The 22582-nt window shown below is 50.3% G+C and overlaps 1 protein-coding gene across 1 annotated transcript in view; it reads left to right on the top strand.

Moving 5' to 3' along the window:
* Window positions 1-22582, top strand: part of ANKMY1 (ankyrin repeat and MYND domain containing 1) — a 43143-nt gene that overhangs the window by 8195 nt on the left and 12366 nt on the right. The window contains exons 5-13 of the mRNA XM_036319418.1: window positions 2359-2831; window positions 4444-4660; window positions 5044-5208; window positions 8979-9391; window positions 12113-12284; window positions 13475-13615; window positions 14004-14144; window positions 16516-16623; window positions 18127-18258. Of these exons, the coding sequence (XP_036175311.1) occupies window positions 2359-2831; window positions 4444-4660; window positions 5044-5208; window positions 8979-9391; window positions 12113-12284; window positions 13475-13615; window positions 14004-14144; window positions 16516-16623; window positions 18127-18258 (1962 nt within the window). The remainder of the gene's footprint in view (window positions 1-2358; window positions 2832-4443; window positions 4661-5043; window positions 5209-8978; window positions 9392-12112; window positions 12285-13474; window positions 13616-14003; window positions 14145-16515; window positions 16624-18126; window positions 18259-22582) is intronic.

Below are 22582 nucleotides of genomic sequence, written 5' to 3'. Positions count from 1 at the left end.
CTCACAGCTCTGCTGCTGTGTCTGCCTACATTTCTCTTAGTCCTAACAATCTCAGTTTCTAACTATTAACAAAATTTCTCATTTGCTTTATCTCATAAAATATCTGTAATGGTTTCAGGATAACAACATAGCATCACTACCACCATCATGGTTGTGACGAACTCAAGATTCCTTGGCCTTCCTTTTGTCCCCCAGCCTGTCCCACCAGGGTCAAATCCCATGGGAGGATTCCTTTCTGGGGCCAATCCACCACTGGATATAGAGCCACATTCACGTGTGCTATTTTGCTTTCATGGTTTAAGAGTCTATTGTTAAATCTTGCTTTAATTTAGTTTTGTAATTATGTACAAAACTGCTATTTTCCTAGTCAAATCTAGCAAACGGGTCCACCCAGAGGAGTACGCTTTTCTCTAACATCCTGAACTCTAACATTCTGAACCCTCCCTTGTCATTGCTGATGTTTTATCTTTGCACCTACAAAATTTCAGCAAATATGCATACATATTCCTGCCCCCTCTCCTCAGGGCAGCACATAATCCCTCATTTCTTGCAGTCTTGAGGGATGGATGGCAGCATGAACTTGGCCTCCAGACAGTGCTGAGGTCATGGCCTGCTCACGGATCCTGCCATGTTTGCTGGTGACCTTTAGAATGATTTCCTAGAAGATTCTTTGCTCAGAAATAAACACTGCGGCCCTGGCTGGTAGCTCAGTGGTTAGAGTGTCAACCTGAGGGTGTGGGGTTCAACTCCCAGTCAAGGGCACATAACTCGGTTGCAGGTTCGCTCCCTGCCCCGAGTCAGGGCGTGTACAGGACGCAACCAATTGATGTGTCACATCAATGTTTCTCTCTCTTTCCTTCCCTCCCGCCTTCCCTTCTCTGCAAAAGCAATGGAAAAAATATCCTTAGGTGAGGATTAACAAAAAATAAGAATTAAAAAAGAGTAAACAATGTGGACACCGAGAAAGCAGATGGTAAGTAGGGCTAAGTAGGGCTCCTGGTGGCTAACTGGGCTCAAATTTAAAAATACACACAACAAAACAGAGCCAAGCAGTCATTTCTACACAGAAGCTTCTCATGCAAACTGCACTTCAGGGAGAAGCCTCTACACTGAATGCCTGCCTGCACTGTTTCTGCCATCTGAGCCAGCCCTTATAGAGGAGTCCTGGAATCCTATTTCAACCAGTAGGACTGAGGCTTTCCCCATTCAAATGGAGCAGTGCAGCTGTATCCCCATCAACATCTTCACTGACGCATCAGAGCAGCTCCATTCTGTCCCATCAGGAAAGTGCCTTTTGAACCAATCAAAGTGCAAGCAATTGGAGTCCTTATTTGCAAGAGGACAGACCAATCAGGGGCCAAGGGCGGGGACTTCTGTCTGTAAAAGCCAAGTCCCCTCTACCTCTGGGAAGCACTTCCCCTTTCCACCAAAGAATGAGTTTTCCTGGCCTGCTTGGAACAGAGCAGATCACAGCCTGAATAAAGTGTCCTTCTTCTTTGCACCCCAAATTTGGGATTCCTGTTGTCCTTGAATGGGCACCAGTGACCATTGGCTGACAACACATACCAAAAAACAGAAAATTTAAAACCTGCAAGAAGTAGCATCTGTGGACACACCTTCCTTATTTAACCATCGGGTGATTGGCAGAGTCTACATTTGTGATTATAGCTCTGATGACAAGATACTTCCTCATAAAAATTCCTCTGCCCTCCCACAACCTCCAGACATCCATCAGCGCCATCGCAGGAAAGACCAGGTCCCTGGGAACTGAGTCTTTCTCTGCGTGCCCTGCAGGGAACTGTGCGGCCAGGCTCCCTTGTCCTGGGGGCTGTATTGTCACTCATAGTTTCTCATCTGTCCTTCCTGGCTGTTCTGACTCCATACCTGGTGGAAGCATTCAGAAAGGCCCAGGAATTGCTGCATTCTGCCAGATTTATGGGCAGCAAGGATCAGCTCCTCCTCCTCCTCATTCACACCTGCTGGGGCCTGTCTGACCCGGAGCCTGGCGCCTCACCCATACGCTGCTGGAGCACCTGGGCTGGGCCCCCAGTGTTAGAGCTGCAGGGGGTTCCCTGAAATGGGCCCCTCCTGACATCCCACACACACTTCCACCTTGAGACCCCTGGTCATGTCCCCACTTTCCGAGAAAGGACCTGTCCACCCCTGACCACCATATCCTCCACCGAGGTGTCAGTGTTTACACATTTGCTGTAGGTCCCTGTACCTGGGACATGGGAAGCCTCAATGGATATTTGTTGAGGAAGTGAAGACATTTCTTCTTTTGATTTTAAGAAACTGGTGGCAGAATTTACAGCCCTGCTGAGTCCTCCCTCTGCCCTGGCGGGACTTGTTTTTCAGGGGCTGTACAAAGCAGACGAGCGGTTTGGGCCGGGCATCGAGACCTACCCCGACGGCAGCCAGGAAGTGGGGCTGTGGTTCCGGGAGCACCTGATCAAGCTGTGCACGGAAATACCCTGCAGCGTCTCCATCAGCAGCTACCCCGAGTTTGAGGGCTTCCTCACGCACTCCCCCGCCAGAATCAGCCTCTCTGAGGAGGAGACCATGCACTGGGACCTGCAGGAGGAGCAGGACCCGTTTTTCTATGACTACAAGCAGTTCCTGCTGAACGATGACCTGACTCTGTCCCCGGATGTGTACCTCTACTCCACCGACAACACCCACATGCCCATTACCCGCTCTTTCCGAAGAGACTTGGACTCCCGGATCTTCCTGCATGATATTCCTCCATTTGTTGAGGACGGAGAACCATGGTTCATCAAAAATGAGACCCCTTTGATGGTCAAAATCCAAAAACACACTTACAAGTTCAGGTAATCAGGGCTGCCATTCGGCGATGTCTGGGGGTCCGCTCCTGATGGCCCTGGCGCCTCGGGTCTTTGTCAGGTTGACATAAATAGGCTTTTTTTTTTTTTTTTAACGGACTGGCTCAGCCCAATGATGAGTGGGAGGGACGGCCGGTGCCAGGGCTTGTGGGCTGGGACATGCCTGGGAGGGCTGTGGGGGTGGGGGATCTGCTGGCCTACTGCGGGGGAGTCTGCTTAGTGAGAGTGGAGCCAGGGCATGGAAGAGGGTAAACTCCTGATCCCATGGGGCTGAGCCACATTCTGGTGCTGGGACCTTGTGCATGTTTCCTCTGTTTAGGTCAGAGCTAGTGCCCCACATCTGCGCACCTGCACAGGGTCCGGCCTGTGATTAGATGGTCAAGTCTCTGCACAAGGTCCACACAAAGAGAAGGGACTGTTATTACCATGATGTCTTAATATGGATCTGGCCAGAGAGCCAAGGATGGGGGAGCAGGGCAAGAGTGGGCTGGGGGCTGGCCAGGCCTCTGGCTTCTCCCAAGATAGCCAGAAAAAGACAGAGCTGCTCTGCTGGTCTCCAAAGGCTCCCCCACCCCACAGCCCTGCCATAGTTAGCAGCACCAAAGGGAAACTGATTTCTTAAGTAAAAATTTCAATATTCTAATCCCTTTCTTAAATATTGTCTTCAGATATCACTAAACTGTTTTAGAATGCATGTTTGTGAGCACAAGCGGCTACTTATGCATCCATTCATGCACCCATCCATCCATCCATCCATCCATCTAACCATCCAGCCACTCATCCATCCATCCACCCACTCATCCACCCACTCATCCATCCATCCATCCATCCATCCATCCATCCATCCATCCATCCATCCATCCATCCATTCATGTACCCATCCATCCATCCATCCATCCATCCATCCATCCATCCATCCATCTGTCCATCCATCTAACCATCCATCCATTCATCCATCCATCTACTCACTTATCCATCCATCCATCCATCCATCCATCCATCCATCCATCCATCCATATTCATTCATCCATCCATATTCATCCATCCATCCATGCACCCATCCATTCATTTATATCCATCAACCCATCCACCCATCCATTTGCTTCTTCACCTATTGATGTGTCTATTCATCCATCATGCAAATATCAGCTGAGCCCATAGTCAGTCTTTGAAGACTATTGGGTAAAGAAGCTACCATAAAACCACAGGTTCTTGACTGTGAAGGAGGTTATGTGCACACAGGCTTCGGTGTGTGTGGTAAATGGATCATGGGACTTGCATGTTCTCTACTCAAATAGGAACGCAAAAGGGCTGAGGTGGGATATGGTTGCTTGATGCTGAGTGCCAGACCTGTGTGTGTGTGTGTGTGCTCCTTGCAGCCACTGCCACCCAGGGCAGATGCTTAGCCTGAGCATCTTCACCTGCAGGCAGTGTGTCCCACCACTGTGCCACATCCACGCTGACTGTGGCTGAGGGGAGGGGAAGAAGGAGGGCTGGGCAGTTCCGGGCCCTGGAAGGAGGAGAGGCAGTATGGGAAGGAGGGCTCAGAACAGCCCCTTCGGTGGCGGCATTGGGTCCACTGAAACTCCTGTGTTGCCAGGAACAAGAAGGAGCACTCCAGCTGGAACATGGGCGCCATCCTGGAGGGGGATCGGAGTGGCTTTGCATGCCGTGGCCCCAAGGAGCGGCTTGCCAAGGAGATGATCCTGAAGGCCGAGGAAGGGAACTATGACTGGATTTATGGGATCCTGAGAGACAACCTTGCCAGTCCCGACGTGGCCGACGCACGGGGCTACACGGTGCTCGCTGCAGCCGCAGTGAGCATCCCTCCCTGCCATGCTGTGTCTGCTGCAGGGTTGCCCTGCAGGAGCACTGACCCTTGAGGCCCCTGGTGATGGCACCCTCGAGTGGGTGGGGGACATTCCCTCTCCGTTCGGAGAAGCTGCAGTCCTCCCAGACTTGAAGTGGGATGTATGGGGTCAAGTGGAAAGGGTGAGGGCACAGGCCTTGGTCACATGTCTCGGTCACATGTTTGATGCCCCTTGCCCAGCCCAAGCAAGAGCTCAGGTCTCTGTCTTGGAGTTCAGGCCGGCGTGAGGCCTCACTCGGGGAAGCTGTGTCCCATGTGAGCATCAGATGCCCGTCTCGCCCCTGGCTGAGGGAGCCTGCTGTCCTTGTGAGACCAGCCTTCTCCCTCCAGATTCACTGTCACATTAACATTATCAATCTGCTGCTGGACAACGGGGCTGACGTGAACAAGTGCACGGATGAGGGCCTCACGCCTCTCAACATGTGCTTCCTCCTCTACTACCCAGCCACGTCCTTCAGGCCCAACATCGCCGAGAGGACGGTGCCCGAGCCCCAGGTCAGCCATGGGCCCCAGCGGCCTGGCTCAGTGTCCACCGTCCACCTACCCCCTTCCCTCTGCTCCCATTTGCCACCGTCACCTCTCTGTCTTCCCAGCTGCCCACCAGCTTCCCCTCCCCACACGGACCAGGTTCAGATGGGTGAGAAGACCATAATGCCGGCGGCCGGGAAGCAGGGACAGAGCCTGCACACTTGCTAGGGTGTTCAGAGCTTGCTGCCCGGACTCTGAGGGACGTGTCCTTACAGCCACGAACACAGCAGCTGGGGCCCTGAGACCCCTCTCATGGTCCTCCTCTTATAGGTGGTGCTGTCTGAATGCGCTAGTTTGAGCTCCTGCTTCCGGTTTTTTGGGGTGACAGTTTGATCAGTGGTGATGCGTTTATGATGGGGACACCCACACTGCCCAGGTGTGAGTGGGTCGTACCATCTAGGTCTGTGTAGGTGCCTCTGTGGTGGTGGCACAGCGATGAAATCCCCATAGTTAAGTTGTGCGTGCCCATGCCCAGAAATGGGTCACAGGACAGCCCGTGTTTTATTTGTTGTGGAACCTCTGATTCCTTTCTGCTTGTCGGCATTTCTCCCCCATTTCAGCCCAGACTCAAGGACAAGTCGCAGTGGAGGGGCCAGTTCTCTGCAGTGTAGGCAGACCTGGTGTCCACATCTCCTGAGCCAGGGCAGTGGGGCCACCCACACCCACAGAGGGAGGTCCCCACCCCTAGGAGCAGACCCTGGACCCTGATTGTCAGCCATGAGAGGCAGACTGAGCCCAACATCCACGAAGAAAGCCTTGGGAGGGGCTGAGGGCTTCTTCCTGTTGTGGTCCTGGGCCTCGTGTGTGGTGCTGGTGAAGTTAATCTGGAAAATGTCCCTATGGCCCGACGAGTCTGTATTCATCCCTCGTCTCCTCCCAATCTCTTCAAGCTTTTTCTCCGGAAAAGGCATTTACTCAGCCCATCCTGTGCCCTCCACAGACAGAGTTCCTCAGGTGACCAGATGTTCTTTCTAACTCCGCTTCTCAAGTTGAAGTCCTTCATGGGAGCTCAGAGGCCACCAGCCCAACCTGGTGGTGAGAGGCGTGTGTGGGGAGGAGCCCAGAGCCACTGCCTGAGAGGCCCAGTGTGCAGCAGGCAGGGGACAGAGGCCTCCCACCCAGGTGGCCTTAGGCTTCTGTCCGGAGGGCCTGCCTGTGGTCCCTGATGTGTCAGGAGACACACTCAGCCTCTGGGCCTCCTCAGTTCCTCTGTGCTAGCTCTGAAGGGCACCATGGTCAGGCTGTTTGCAGACACTCTGTGACCAGCAGTCAGGACTGATGAGAACGCAGGCCAAAAACCAGAAGCCAAAGCTGTCCTTTCTGCTTTGTTTTTACAGCAGCATTAGTTTATGTCTCATGGGTGTATATCCTCAGTTTTTCTTGGTCAGAAGTTGTTCACTACAATAACGACTGACTTTCAAGGTCAAAAGTGATCTCATGAACAGAGGTGGTGGTGATTCTTGTTCTTGTGCCGAGTCGCCTTCAGTGGCAGCCTCTCAGACAGACAGGGTTGCTTGGTCTCTACAGTCACTCCAGGGGGTATGGACTCAGGGGAGCCTGGAGTCGGCAGAGGAAGGAGCAGTGGGGACGGGCTGAGCATCCTCAGGGACCTGGTACCTAGAGGCGACCTCATACACTCAGAGTAAATTAATTCTTGGTGAAGGAATTGGGCCCATAATGCCTTTTAATTCTATTCTTTAAATTCTTGTAAAAATTACTCCCTTTGTTTTTAAACTTTTATTCTGAAGAATATTAGATAACCACAAAAGAACACAGTGCAATGAACTTCTATGGATCTGTCATCCAGATGAAAGTCCCTGGCATGTGGCTCATCTTCCCTCGTGCGTGCTCCCTGGCCTGACGCCCTAGCTGTGTCACATTAGAGTAGGTTCCCCACAGATGGCTTCAGCCATAAAGACTTCCCTATGTGTCTCCACTAGCTAAAGACACATCTTCTCTCTTTTTAACACAACAACAAACACTGTTATCCCAGCTTTAAAAATCAAGTGAATTTTCCAATGTCCTCTGATACCATCCGTGTTCAGTTTCCCCAGTTCTCTCATGAAGACGCCCGAGAATGGACTTACAGGTTCGCTTGCTGCATGTGGTTGGCGAAGGTTTGTGCCTCCCTCTCTCCCAGCTGGCTGTTTTTCCTCTCTGTGGGGTTAGGCTCCTTTTTGACCCCTGCACTGCCCCCAAGGACAGTGGCTCACAAACGTGAGTGAATGTGGAGCTACCTGGAGCAGGATTGTCCTTGTAGGTGACGCTGTGGGAACGTGGCCATGTCAACCTTTATGCACTGTCGCAGCTGGTTTGCATCACAGGGCTGGAGTCAAGACAGACTCCTAGGCCTCCAAACCTCAAGTATTTACAGAAAAGAATAATCACAGGTGGCTGGGCCCCACCCCCAGCATCTCTGCCTCAGTGGGTGTGGGGTGGGACCCAGGAATGTGCATTGCTGGCAATGCTGATGCTGGTCTGGGGTCTGTCCTTGGAGAAGGCAGCCTCTGAAGCCCAGATGAAGAACAGTGTCACCTCACAGAAACACACTGAGCTACAGTGGGAGCCCCGTGTATGATTTTAAAATTTTCTAGAAGCCACATGGAAATGTTAAAGATGGAATTACTTTTATTAACATCATTTAATCTAATGTATCCATGACCTATCACTTCTATGGGCTCCTGGTGGCTAACTGGGCTCAAACTAAAAAGCAAACAAACAAACAAAATCAGAGCCTAGCAGCCATTTCCACACAGGGTCCTTTCATACAAACTGCACGTCAGATAGAAGCCTTCACTTAACTACCTGCCTCTGCACCGAACTGCCTGCCTGCACCATGTCTCTGCCATCTGAGCCAGCCCTTACAGAGGAGTTCCTGGAATCCTATTTCAACCAACAGGACGGAGGCTATTCCAATCCAATCAGAGCTATATTAATCTCCTGTGTGTCCCCTCCCCTGCCCCTGTCATCTTCACTGACCAATCAGAGCAGTTTATTTCTGACCCATCAAGACAGTGTCTTTTGGACCAATCAGATTGCAAGGATTAGGAGTCCTCATTTGCATGAAGATGGATCAGTCAGGGATCAGAGGTGGGGACTCCTGTCTCTCTATAAGCCAACTCCCCTCTGGTTTGGAGAACACACTTTCCCTTTCCATTAGAGCAGCGGTCGCCAACCAGTGGTCTGCAGACCACCGGTGGTCCATGAGGTCCGAAAGGGTGGCGACCACTGCACTAGAGAATGAAGACTGACTGCATTTCCTTGGGTTAGGCTTCATAGTGGTGGTTTTTTCACAGCCATGCTGTATCACTATTGAGCTGTTTGCTCTGAATAAAGTTTTCTTCACCCCTCCCCAAATTGGGGATTCCTGTTGGAGGTGAATTGGTGCCACTGACCCTTGGTTGACACTTCAGTGCGTAGCCAGTGAGGAGACACTTATGGTATCATTCTGATGTCTTCACACTTAATGTGCCTGGTGTTGGAAGGGTCTTGCTCTGTGTGCTGTGACTATGCGTGGCTAGTGGATGCTGTATGGCTCAGGTATGTGTGAGGGGCCTCCAAGGCGTTTTCTGCCTCTCTGTGGGTTTTAGGGAGGCATGTGGGCACTACTGTCTCAGCACTGTCAGCCCAAGTCCTGTGAAGGCTGCTCTTGGTCATGAGCACAGATCCTTGGGAAAGAAGGTGTTTAATGGAGTTGCCATGTTAATCTTTTTCCTTCTAATGATATGTTTTTTTAGTGCTTTCCAAAGGAAATTCAAAAACTCTCAGTTAGTCACTACCCCTCCTTCGCATTCCGTGACTCAGACTCAACCTACAATGATGACTTGGTACCCGTCTCAGAGAGCCCGAAGTCCAGCATCTGGAGGGACAGCCCCCAGAAGTGGGAGTCCACATTGCCGAGGGGCAGCGTCAGCATCAGCGACCAGGGCCAGGAGGTGGAAGATGTGTTGGAGAGCTTGGACCGGTGCACGCCGTGCAGCAGCACCGAGACCAACTTTGAGTCTAACCACTGCGTGCAGAACTACTCCATCAGGTTGTCATGGAATATGCTGGAGAAGAGCGCCAGGGCTTACAGCATGCTCAAGGTGCCCTCCACTGAGGCCACCTCTGACAAAGGAACCATGAGGCAGATGGCATGGACCATGACCAAGTAGGTGGCTGGTGTGTGAGCAGCAGGGCTGAGGGTCACGGTCAGGGTGAGTCACAGGCTCAGCACCACTTTCCTGCTCCCCTGGGAGAGGATGTTTTCTAGTGCCTGTGTCTTATCTCTAAGGGTCTTGGGGTGGGGGACTTCTCTGGAGGCTTGGCACTGGGGGCCTGGCTATGGCTTCTGAGGGACAGGCAGGAGGGAGTCCAGGAGTGTGTCCTAGACTGGCACATGGGCAGTGGGCACCACACAGGGGTTCACACACTATCACCTCCATACACTCAGCATGGATGTACCCCGCCCCCCTCCTCACAGTTTAGACCAGTGGTTCTCAAATTGTGTCCCATGTCCCCTGGAGTGTCTCAGACCCTTTCAGGGAATCTGCAAGGTTGAAATGATTCTCATAGTAATCCTAAGTCTGTGTGATAGTCGTGTGACTTGTGTGACAGTTGTGTGATGATCACGTGACATGGTCAGGTGCCAATTGTGTATTTCTTCACCTATGCAACACATGCACAATAGAATGCTGGTTTCACTTAGAATTGCACTTGCTGACACTACAGAAATGACTGATTTATTACATCATTTAAAAAATATTTTTATTGATTTCAGAGAGGAAGGGAGAGGAAGAGAAAGATAGAAACATAGTGATGAGAGGGAATCATTGATTGGCTGCCTCCTGCACATTGGACTGAGCCTACAACCCAGCCATTTGCCCTTGACCAGAATCGAATCTTGGACCCTTCAGTCCGCAGGCCGACGCTCTATCCACTGAGCCAAATTGGCTAGGGCTGATTTATTACATCTTGGCTGTGAGCCCATGCCTCTTAACATTCTGTGTGACAAGGTGGGGAGGATGCCTGAAGCACATCTGCCTCAAACCACAGTTGGAAGATTTTGGAGGGAAAGCACTCCAATGACTTGAGTGGCATACAGTCACCAGCCCTCCCCATGGCCACCGTGTTTAGTTGACAGCATGATTGGCTGGCACATGGCGGTCATTCACTCTCTTAACAGTTAGCTTTCGCTCTAAGGACAGTTGACACTGTTGACAGTGATGACATCCCAGCTTTGAAGTGGGAATTAGAATTTTGGAGCATTTGCATGCACCACATATTGTTCATGACACATGTCCACCTGGGGACGATCTCAGTGAGGCAGTCTGTCCACATGACCAAGTCCCGACATCACAGGAGCACTCAGAGGATCCCTCTGGGGGGTTCTGGTGCAGCTAGATACATATTCTCCACAAAAATATTTCATGTTAATATGCAATGGCTTTGTTATTATTACTTTTTAAATGTATTAGTGAGGATTTAAAAAATTCTCAGTTTTAATGTGTAATGCATTAGACATGGATGAATAGAATCCACATAAACAAAATCTCTTTGGAGTCCTCAGAGAATGTTAAGAGTGGAAAGGGGTCCCGAGAGCAGGAAGTTTGAGAACCACTGCTCTAGAGTGACCTGGTCTCTCTACTGTCCTCCTGCCCACCCCACCCTGGTTCTGTGCTGCTCATGCCCTCCGCCATTCTCACCACCGGCTCAGCTCCTCATCACAGCCATTCTCCTCCCTGCCCTTCTCCTTGCCCAGTAGTGCTGCTGTCCAAGCCCACCCAGCTGGGCCCCCCAAGCCCAGGTCTCGGCCCATCTTCCCCCCATAAGAGATGTGTGTGTGTGTCAGTATGTGTATGTGGTGTGATATGTATGTGTGTGTGTATGGTATGTGTCAGTGTGTGTATGTGGTGTGGTATGTATGTATATGTGTATGGTATGTGTCAGTGTGTGTATGTGGTATGGTATGTTTTTGTGTATATGTGTGTGTGTCAGTGTGTGTGTATGGTGTGGTATGTATGTATATGTGTATGGTATGTGTCAGTATGTGATGTGGTATGTATTTGTGCGTGTGCATGTGTGTCAGTGTGTGTATGTGATGTGGCATGTTTGTGTGTGTGTGCATGTGTGTCAGTGTGTGTATGTGGTGCGGTATGTTTTTGTGTATGTGTGTGTGTGTGTCAGTGTGTGTATATGGTGTGGTATGTATGTATATATGTATGGTATGTGTCATTGTGTGTATGTGGTGTGGTATGTTTTTGTGTATGTGTGCGTGTGGTATGTGTCAGTGTGTGTATGTAGTGTGGTGTGTATTTGTGTGTGTGTAGTATGTGTCAGTGTGTATATGTGGTGTGTGTGTATGTGGTGTGGTGTGTGTGTGTATGTAGTGTGTGAGTCGCTGTGTTTGTGGTATGGTATATATTTGTGTGTGTGTGTGTTTATGTGTGTGTGGTGTGCATTTTGTATGTATGGATGTGAGTGTGCACATGTCTGGTGTGCATGGTACAACCTTGAACCCTGGTGTTCCAGGTACTCTCTGTCATCACCTCAGAGACATCACAGGAGGGTGGTCTGGTCCCTATCCCACACTCCAACACATGGGTGGCTTCAGTGAGGCTAAGTGGCCCCGAGGGCCAATGCCAGGCAGGGCCACAGCTGGACTTGCACTTGCCCAGGCTGGCTCGCTTAGGGGGGTTTGGTGAGATGGGTTGCTCTGTTCCGTGTAGGGGCTGGAGGTCTTGGGAGGGCAGGACACTGGGGCTCAGGGCACCATGAGGTCAGTGTCTCTGAGCATCCTCCATTGGAGAGCACCTGTCTCAACTAGGGTGCTGTCCAGACAGCCTCCTGTGCCTCTCCTCCAACCTATGACATGTCATACTGATCCTTCCAGACATAGAAACATGTGGCTGACCATCAACTGCCTGCTGCATCGAGGCGCTGACCCCAACCTGTGCCGCGTGCCTATGCACGTCCTGTTCTTCGCTGTGAAGGCCGGGGACGTGGATGGGGTGAAGCTGCTGCTGGAGAATGGTGCCAGGACCGACATCCAGTTCCCCCCAGAGGTAGGGCCAGAGGTGCGGAGAGCAAGGGGGGGGAGGCTTCAGAGGATGCTCCTAGTGTGAGGTCAAAACGGTAGGTTTTGAACCTCACTGGCACCGTCTGTTTTTCCCCTCTGGTTGTGTGAGCCCCCCGCCTGTATGCAGGCCCTTTGCTGTGTTTAGAGGGTGTCGATGGTATGGCTGGCAGTTTTATTTGGCCTCAGCCGTTACTTTCAGGGGTAGGTGGGTCTCACTATTCAGGCCCCTTGGCCAGGCCGTTTCTTTCCTTTTCTTCTGAGGATAAGATAAAGTAGTGCAGGCAAGTAGAATTTGTGTAAGACCCAGGATAATTTATAATGGCTTTTTAAGTTTACTGATTGGACTCCATCTTTAAAACTGACTAAGGTTGCAGCCTGTAAACTTGGCACAGACACCCTCATCTATCCATCCGTCCATCCATCCCAAATCAAGAATCGGTTATTTACATTCATCTTCAAATGGAAGTTTCACTTTATCGAAATGTTTGAGTTGCCCGTATTACTGGCACCAGAAGAACACCCAGTTCCTTGCTGTGCCCAGTGGACTGTCAGTGGTTTCTGAGCGTCCCTCCAGCCTTTCTCCAGGGGCCCTTTCCCGTTCCCCGGGTCCTATGTGGAGGGTTGGCGAGTCCTCCACCTTGGCCCGAGGTGCACCCTATGTTCCTGGCTGGGATCTCTCTGAGTTGGCTGTGCCTCGTCCAGGACCTGGCCCCCTGACCATCTCCATGTGGTCAGTGCTGACTGGGTATCCTAGAGACAGTCCTCCGTTGATCCTCTCAGCCAATGCCAGGGGGCTGCTGTGGGTGGGCAACAGGCCTCGGGTAGCGATTGGCATTGGGACCTGCATGGCTGTCTGCAGGGGCATCTGAAGAAGCGCTGGCAGGGAAGATGGGCTTTTCTTGGAGGGAGGCAGGGACAGTTGGTCTAAAATGAAGCTGGCACCGGGGCCTGTGCACCTGTCTCTGGCCTGGGCAGACAGATACCTCTTATGAATTGGAACGGACATGTCCATGGTCCGTGTGGGAGGCCTCCTTGTCCTGCATGTCCCGTGAGGCTGGTGAGAGTGCAGTGCTATGAGTGGCACTCTAGGACTGGCCTGGGCTCTCACCCTGGACAGGCCCTGGCGCCCGGGGAGTAGCTCACCTCACCCTAACTCCTCCTGCGTTTCCTCTGCAGCTGGGGGCCCTAACCCCCCTCCACATTGCAGCTGCCCTTCCCGGGGAGGAGGGTGTCAAGATAACAGAGCTGCTGCTCCACGCCATCACGGATGTGGATGCCAGGGCAGCTGACCAAGACGACATGTACAAACTGAGCAAGGTGGGCCATCTGCCATGCGGGAGAGGGGGCACTAGGGAGCCTAGGGTCACTCTGCAGTGTTGCCCATTTAGTTCAGAATTTCACTTGTCCTTGTAGAGGCTGATTGATGCTCTGTGCACCCCAAACCCGCCTGGCTGTGCCACAGCACATGTGTGGCTCACCTGTGTGAGGGGGAGGGGAGGGCTTGGGGCATGCGCACAGGAGAGGGTTTCACGGGGAGCTGCTTCAGATCCACAGTCTGAGGAGGAGGGCAGCCTGCTCCTCTGTGTGAGCACATCTGTATTGTACCTGCTAGGGGCTCTTGGCACAGCTGGTCGGGCAGATGGCAGGTCTCTGAGCACTTGGAGAGAGGCTTGGGCCAGGACCTGACCCCTCTGTCTGCACACAGCCAGAGTTGCTGCCTTCGAGCATGAAGCTCAACAATGAAGTAGGCCCGCCCAGCGTCTACAGTAGCGTGAACATGTCCGTCCCTGAAGAGGGGGGCAGGACACCTCTGCATGTGGCCTGTGAGCGGGAGGACAACTACAGGGTGAGCAGGGCCTTCTGGGGCGGTCGGGAGCTGTATGCCCATGTGTGCGCCCTGGGTGTGCACACATGAGTGCATTTACATAAGTGTGCACATGCATGGTTTTTTTTTTGGTGCGCATACATACCTGCATATATGTTGGCATGACTGTGTGAGTTGTATTTACTGGCCAGCACACACGTGCATGCATGTGCACACGTGTACACATGCATGTGTATGTATGCTTGGGTAGTGCATGTGTATGTGTGTAGCTGGGTGTTTGGGGGCAGGATGGTGAGTCAGCAGCCATGGTGGGGGGCGGGCTGGGCTGAGGGCTCAGACCTTGGGGTGTTGGCCTGCCTGAGTGAGTTTCAGAACAGATGAGTGGGTCTTGTCCACGAGGGCAGTGGTTGGCAAACTCATTAGTCAACAGAGCCAAATATCAACAGTACAACGATTGAAATTTCTTTTGAGAGCCAAATTTTTCAAAATCAAACTATATAGGTAGGCACATTGTTATTAATTTAATTAGGGTACTCCTAAGGCTTAGGAAGAGCCACACTCAAGGGGCCAAAGAGCCGCATGTGGCTCACGAGCCGCAGTTTGCTGACCATGGCTAGGTTAAAGCATGGCAGAGAGTGTCAGCAGGCCCTGCCTGTGACTCGTGCATTGAAGCGCTGTTCCAGGGCATGTTTAAGGGATACTGTCCACACCCGTGTCAGCACGCACATGGATCGTGGTGTGGCATCACGTTCCCTGTGTGGTGCCTGCTCAAACATATTTGAGTATGGCTGGCATGTGCTGGAACTGGCTTGTGTGTCTCAGTCACCCGCGGACTTGGTTTCCCACAGGGACGGGGTCCTGCAGAGCCCAGAGGGCCCTTTGGCCCTGCAGCACTGCCTCCCATGGGCCTTGGGATTAATTCCTCGAACAAGGAGGCCGAATGGCCAGGGTGGGCAAGTGGGTACTGGGAACCAGGTCTGGGCTTTGTGTTATAGTGGCCAAGGCAGGCCAGACCAGTAAGCTACTGAGCACATAGTAAACTGAGCCTCAGTTTACCCTCTTGAAAAATGGCACCAATGGCTGGCCTCACTGGGCTGTGGCACGGGCAGTTTGCTACTGAATAGGGTGATGACCCCGCGTGCCGTCCTGACATGAGAGTACAAGGACCTGCGTGAGGGTGGCGCTTGGGCAACGCCAGCAAGGGACGATGGGAGGCACCTCCAGGCCTCCCTGCTTCAGAGCTTCCCTCTTGTCAAAGCCTCCCTAAGCCTGGGCCACCATCCTGCCAGAACTTGCTGAGGAGTGCCATGAGCCTACATTAGGAATGGGGACAGAGAGGCTCTGAGAGGCAGGCTGGCCAAGGCCCCCAGCCAGTAAGTGTGAGGCCTGGGCTTTGAACACAGTGCTTTCCAACTCGCACACCTGTGCTCTCTGTGCTGACTTCAGATTTGGAAAAACTATGGGGAAGCAAAGTTGGGAGACAGAAGCAGCAGCATCATTAGGTCGAGGACAAGTGGCGATGGCCGTCCAGCCATCAAGTCTGAGTTCCACGGGCTTTCCCAGGAGCTTTTAGGCCTGGCCAGCGAGGCTCGAAAAGGGGAGTAGGCTTGGTGGGGAGCTTGTGAGCAATTCTGGGGAACAAGGGGAAATCAGGGTTCCCCAGAGGGGAAAGGCCGGAAGGGTGCAGCAGCCCTCCATGCTGAAGGTCTGTCTCCTTTCAGCTCAGCTGGGCTTCTCTGTTTCTTTTTTGTTGTTGTTAATCCTCACCCAAGGATATTTTTTCCATTGAATTTTTAGAGTGTGTGGAAGGGAGGGAGGACAGGGATAGAGAGAAACATCGATGTGAGAGAGACACATGGACTGGTTGCCTCCTGCAGCACCCCAACAGGGTCCAGGAATTGAACCTGCAACCCAGATATGTGCCCTTGACTGGGAATCGAACCTGCGACCCTTTGGTTTGAGAGCTGACACTTTAACCACTGAGCTACACCAGCAGGGTCGGTTGGGCTTCTTTCACTTGCTGTGCCCTAGAGGACCCTGAGCCCTGGTGAAGGGCATGTTCCTCCGGCCACACCTGCTCTGCACCTACTGTGATGGTCATAAAATCCTGACTCTCCTCTTCCTTTGAAAACAAGTTTTCAATAAATTCACCCATCATTTGTCCTTCCTGTTTTTCATTGGAAAAAATGAATGTTTAGAAAACATCTTTTTACTTCGAGGATTGACACACCTACCCACCATTCATCTTCCTAGAATTCAGAGCTCTCTGTGCCAGGCAAGGTGCTGGGGAGGAGGAAATTGAAGTTGATTTCAGGATGTTTGAGTTAATGATCCATGCCAGGTGCTCCAGGGACTTGAGACTTGGGCCTCTTAACCTGCCTTTCTCACCCAGTACGCCAGGGATGTCGTCCACCTCCTCCTCTCCAACAGAGCGAACAGCAGCCTGCTGTGGGGCGGCCACTCCCCGCTCTCCCTGTCCATCGCCAGTGGGAACGACCTGGTGAGCACGTTCTGAACCCCTGAGGGACATCTGCAATGTTCTCTCCTCCAGTGTCCCCTCCCCATCAGTGTTTGGGCGTTAGTGGTGTTGGCAGTGGCACAAAGGCAGCGTGGTGTAAGGGGCGTGGGCCACCTCCCGTGGGGATGGAGCTCTTTAGAGAGAGAAGGCAAACGAGAGAAGGAAAGTGAGCAGCGAGGTGAGGTTCAGCTGGGTGGATGCCCCCTCATGGGGCCTAGATCCCAGCTCTGCCTGTCCCAGACATCGACTCCTCGGTGCTCCGGGAAAGGCACATTGGCAAGTGCCCACTTTCTGCCGCCGCCAAGGAATGTGTTTATTCACCATCCACCCAGCCAGCCAGCCACCCATCTACCCTCCTTCCACACATTTATGTACTCATCTATGCACCCGCACACCCAAATGCACATCTATTCATCTACCCACCATCTAGCCACCCATCTACCCACTCACCAACCCATCCTTTTACCCATTCATTCTACATCTATCGTCAATCTCCCTTCCTTCCTTCCTCCCTTCCTTCCTTCCTTCCTTCCTTCCTTCCTTCCTTCCTTCCTTCCTTCCTACCTTCCTTCTATATTGCATGCACCTTTCATCCTTTTATTTGGATGAACCTACTGTGTGCCAGGCAGGCGCCAGTCTAGGCATCAGGTGTTGAGTAAAACAAAGTCTCAGCTCTCAAGGATGTTACATTCTGGTTGGAGAAGACAGACCATAGTCCAGTGTGACACATTTTCAGGTAATGATAAGTGTTATGGAGAAAGTAAAGGTCAAGGACAGATAGAGTGATGGAGGGAGGCTACTTTAGCAGGATGCCCAGGCGGGCTTCTCTGGTGAGGGGACTTTTCAGCAGAGGCCTAAAGAAGCTGAAGGCATTGCTGCCAGTGGCCACAGGTGGGGCTTCTGTGGGGCCTCTGCAGGGGCCTTGCCTCCTCTCCTTCCTTCCTTCAACAAGTCATTTTGGCACTTGCTCCTGCCGGATATTACAGGCAGGTGTAGTAGCAGAGAGAGCTTGCTCCGAGGGACAGAGCTCTGGAGAGAGACAAACACTAGTTCTCTGACATCCAGCGTAGCTGCTCTTACTCCTGGATTCCTGGGCGGCACCTGGGCTGGCAGCTGGGGATACAGAGGGAAACAAGGGACATGTGGCCCACTTTGTGTCTGGTCAAAGACCCAGGTGCCCCGGGGCAGAGGCAGCCTGTTCCCAGGGATGAGGGGCTGACAGGACAGTGTGCAGACAGGGTGCCGGCCAGGCACCTGGGCGGAATGGCAGCCCCCCTAAGGAACCACCATGTGCCCACCCCAGTGGTCCTCGGAGCTGGCAGCAGTGGAACCGGTGGGCGGGAGCCATGGAGAATGCCCGGGGTGGGGGGGCCTCAGTGAGCCCCAGATTGGCCGCCACTATACTCAGTGCTGCAGTGGCCTCGCTCTGGACTTCCTCCAGTGGAGGGAGGGACCTGGTGGCGCTGACAGGCTGTCTGTGTACAGATTGTGAAGGAGCTGCTGACCAACGGCGCTGACCCCAACCTGCCTCTGACCAAGGGCTTGGGCAGTGCGCTGTGTGTGGCCTGCGACATCGCCTACGAGCACCGGAGGAGTGTGAACAACAGGCTGGGCCTGGTGAGGCGGCGGGTGTGGGGGCCGGCTGAGAGGGGCGAGTGGGAAGGGGCGACCCCGGGTCCTGGGCCTGGGGCTGTGGGACCCTTGGTCTGGCCTCATTCCCAGCAGGCGGAGCTTCGTGTGGTATTTCTCTGTGTTCTCCAAGCCTCAGCATTCCAAACACTTGAAAACGGGTGAGAAATTCTTGAGTTTTAAGATGTATAGATCTAAAATATATACAGAGGCAAAGCCACTCAACAGTCCAGACTAAAGTCCCCTGGTTTTTCTCAGGAAAGACACGGGCCATGGTTTTGGTCTGGTTGCAGGATTCTAGATTTTTCTATGTCAAATGGGCATTGACCAGGGGTCCTAATCAAGGGACCTGCTAGGCAGGGATTGGGGAGCTGCATCCCAGGCAGGGATCGGGAGCTGGGCTATCTCCACACTCTGCCCACCAAGAAGCTAACGCTGTGAGGCTCACTCACCAATAGACACAAAACTAGATGCTCTGAGATCAAAACATTGAACACCCACTTATATACTTATATACCCACTCAGATAATATCTCCAATTCTTGTAAATACTTCCAACACTTGTAATGATTAAAACATTTTTATTAACTGTATATCATAAGCCACTTATAAAAATATTAACACTGCAAAGACTGTCTTTACTCCATTGTATGATCTTGCCTCCTTTGTCAAATATTAATTGAGCATAATGGCTTGGGCTGATTTCTGGGTTTTTCTGTTCTGTTCCATTGATCTATATGTCTGTTCTTGTGCAAGTACCAGGCAGTTTGGTTACAATGCCTTTGTAGTATAATTTGATATCCAGTATTGTGATCCCTCCTACTTTGTTCTTTCTCAAAATTGCTTCGGCTATTCGGGGGTTTTTTGGTTCCATATAAATTTTTGGAGTATTTGTTCTAGCTCTGTGAAATATGCCATTGGTATTTTAATAGGGACCTATTGAATCTAAAGATTGCTTTGGGTAGTATGGAAATTTTAATGATATTCATTTGTCCTATCCATGAACACGTTATATTTTTCCATTTGTTTGTATCTCCTTCTATTTCTTTTTTCAATGTCCTGTAGTTTTTGCAAGTAAAGGTCTTTTACCTCCTTGGTTAACTTTATTCCAATGTGTCTTTTTTTTTTTTTTTTTTTTTGCAATGGTAAATTGGATTGTTTTTATAGTTTCTCTTTCTGAGAGTTCATTATGGGCATATAAAAATGCCATCGATTTCTGGTACAATGGAGTAAAGACAGTCTCTTCAATAAATGGTGTTGGGAAAATTGGACAGGTACATGCAACAAAAAATTAAATTAGAGCACCAACTTACACCATATGCAAGAATAAACTCAAAATGGATAAAAGACTTAGATGTAAGTTGTGGAACCATAAAAATCCTAGAAGAAACCACAGGCAACAAAATCTCAGACATCTCTCATAGCAATATGTTTGTCAATACATCTATCTCCTAGGGCCATGGTTGGCAAACTGCGGCTCGCAAGCCACATGCAGCTCTTTGGCCCCTTGAGTGTGGCTCTTCCACAAAATACCACATGTGGGCGTGCATGTACAGTGCGATTGAAACTTCGTGGCCCATGCACAGAAGTCGGTATTTTGTGGAAGAGCCACACTCAAGGGGCCAAAGAGCCACATGTGGCTCACAAGCCGCAGTTTGCCGACCACTGTAGGGCAAAGGAAACTAAGGAGAAAATAAACAAATGGGACTACATCAAAAGAAAAAACTTCTACACAACAAAAGAAACCATCACCAAAACGAAAAGAGAGCCCACTGCCTGAGAGAACATATTTTTCAGTGATACACCTGATAAAGGGTTAATTTCCAAAAATATATAAGGGACTCATATAACTTAACAAAAGGAAGACAGACAATCCAAGTGAAAAAAATGGGCAAAGGACCTAAATAGACACTTCTCCAAAGAGGACCTATAGATGGCCAAGAAACCCATGAATAAATGCTCAGTCACTAACATTAGAGAGATGCAAATTAAAATGACAATGAGATATCACCTCACACCTGCCAGAAGGGCTATCATCAACAAATCAACCAATGACAAGTGCTGGTGAGGATGTGAAGAAAAGGGAACCCTAGTACACTGCTGGTGGGAATGCAGACTGGTGGGAATGCAGACTGGAAACTATGGAGTTTCCTCAAAAAATTAAATATGGAACTGCCATTTGACCCAGTGATCCCACTTCTAGGAATATATTCTAAAAATCCCAAAACAACAATCAGAAAAAAAATATATACACCCCTATGTGCAGAGCAGCACTATAATAGCTAAGATCTGGAAACAGCCCAAGTGCCCATCAGTAGATAAATGAATAAGAAAGCTGTAGTACATTTATACCTTGGAATACTCTGCAGCTGTAAAAAAAAAAAAAGAAGAAGAAAAAAAAAGAAAAGAAGGATCTCTTATCCTTTGAGACAGCATAGAAGGATCTGGAGAGCATTATGCAAAGTGAAATAAGCCAATCAGAGAAAGACAAGTATCACATGATCTCACTCAGATGTGGAATCTAATGAACAAAATAAACTGATGAAAAAAATAGATCCAGAGACATGGAAGAATGGAACAGACTGAGGAATATCAGAGGGAAGGGGCGGGAGGAGATTAACCAAGAAACTTACATGCATATGCATAGCCCATGGACACAGGAAATCATGCAGTAGGCCTTGGGGGGCAGGGGCAGGGTGGAGGGCTTCAATGCGGGGGGAGGGGGGGAAGGGGACATTTGCGATACTTTCAACAATAAAGATAAATGATAAATAAATAAGTATAAAATATTAACACTGCAGAATTAAACTAGTTTTTGTTGTCTCTTTAGTATGCACATGCATTCTTTTTCTTACATCTCCCAAGGTTACAATCAGGGATCTGTTCAATAGACTTGCAGCTGTCGGCCACCCACCTCAATTCCTGTTGGTTTAAGAGTTTTCCAGACATTCCTCCTTACTTTGTAGGTAGATAAGTACATTGCTGGCAAGTCATGACATTTCTCTCTTCTCTTCCAATGTGTGTAACCCGTCTCCTTTCTCTTGCTCGTGGCCTCGGCAGGCTGGGTGTGAGCAGGGGCGCCCCTGCCTGGTTCTGCGGGGCTTCTGTCCGCTCCTGATCACCCTGCTTTGCTCCTTTTCCACGTTAAGGGACGGTCCTCCAACCTGCAGCTGCCAGGACTGTTTCTCAGGATCTTTATGACAGTTTTTTTTTGTTTTGTTTTGTTTTGTTGTTTGTTTTTGCCAAAAAGAGGTTATAGTGAACACATTTTAAAAAAAATTTGGCAAAGACACAAAAACTGTACCATTTTAACAATGTTTAAGTTCAGTGGCATTAAGTACATTCACATTATTGTTCAGCCGTCACTACCATCCCTCCCCATAACTGTTTTCATTTTGCAAAACTGACCCTCTGTCCCCATTAAACACTCACTCCCCCTTTCCCCCACCCCTGTTCCCCGCCTCCTACTCTCTGTCTCTGTGAACCTGACTCCTCCAGGGATGTAAGGGGAATCACACAGTGTTTGTTCTTCTGTGTCTGCCTTATTGCATGCAGCATCATGTCCTCAAGATCCCTCCATGTTGTAGCGGGTCTCAGATATGTTTTTATGTTGAGGCTGAATAATATTCCCTTGTGTGTATGAAGCATATTGTGTATTTATTGGCCCGTTGATGTACACCTAGGTTGCTTCCACGTTTGGCTATTTTAAATAATGACACTGTGAAGATGGGTGTACAAATATCTCTTCTGGATGCTGCTTTCAATTTGTGTATCTACCCAGAAGTGGGGTTGCTGGGTCATGTGGTCATTCTATGTTTAATTTTTTGAGGAACCACATACTTTCCTCGACAGTAGCTGCACCAGTTTACATTCCCGCCCACAGGGCACAGGGCTCCCATTTCTCCACATCCTCGGTAACACTTGTTCTTTTCTGAGTTTACTGTATAGTAACCATCCTGATGGCTGTGAGGCGGTATCTTATTGGTCTTATTTTAATTTTATTCGTGACGTTGAGCATCTTTTCATGGGTTTGTTGACTATTCATATACCTTCTCTGAAGAAATGTCTATTCAAGTTCTTTGCCCATTTTAGAAATTGTTTTTTGTTAAGTTTTAAGAGTTCGCTCTGTATTCTGGACATTAATCACGTCTCAGATATGTGATTTAAAATATTTTCTCATAAGCATGGGCCACCTTTTTGCAATGCAGTAGTGTCTTTTATGCACAGAAGTTTTTAATTTTCATGAGGGCCGGTTTGTCTACCTTTCCTTTTGTTGCCTGTGCCTTTGTTTCATATCCAAGAAATCATTGCCA

The sequence above is a fragment of the Myotis myotis genome, unplaced genomic scaffold (assembly GCF_014108235.1).
Source record: "Myotis myotis isolate mMyoMyo1 unplaced genomic scaffold, mMyoMyo1.p scaffold_m19_p_8, whole genome shotgun sequence".
NCBI lineage: Eukaryota > Metazoa > Chordata > Mammalia > Chiroptera > Vespertilionidae > Myotis > Myotis myotis.
Note: the sequence above shows the minus strand (reverse complement) of the source record. Positions and strands in the feature narration are given on the sequence as shown.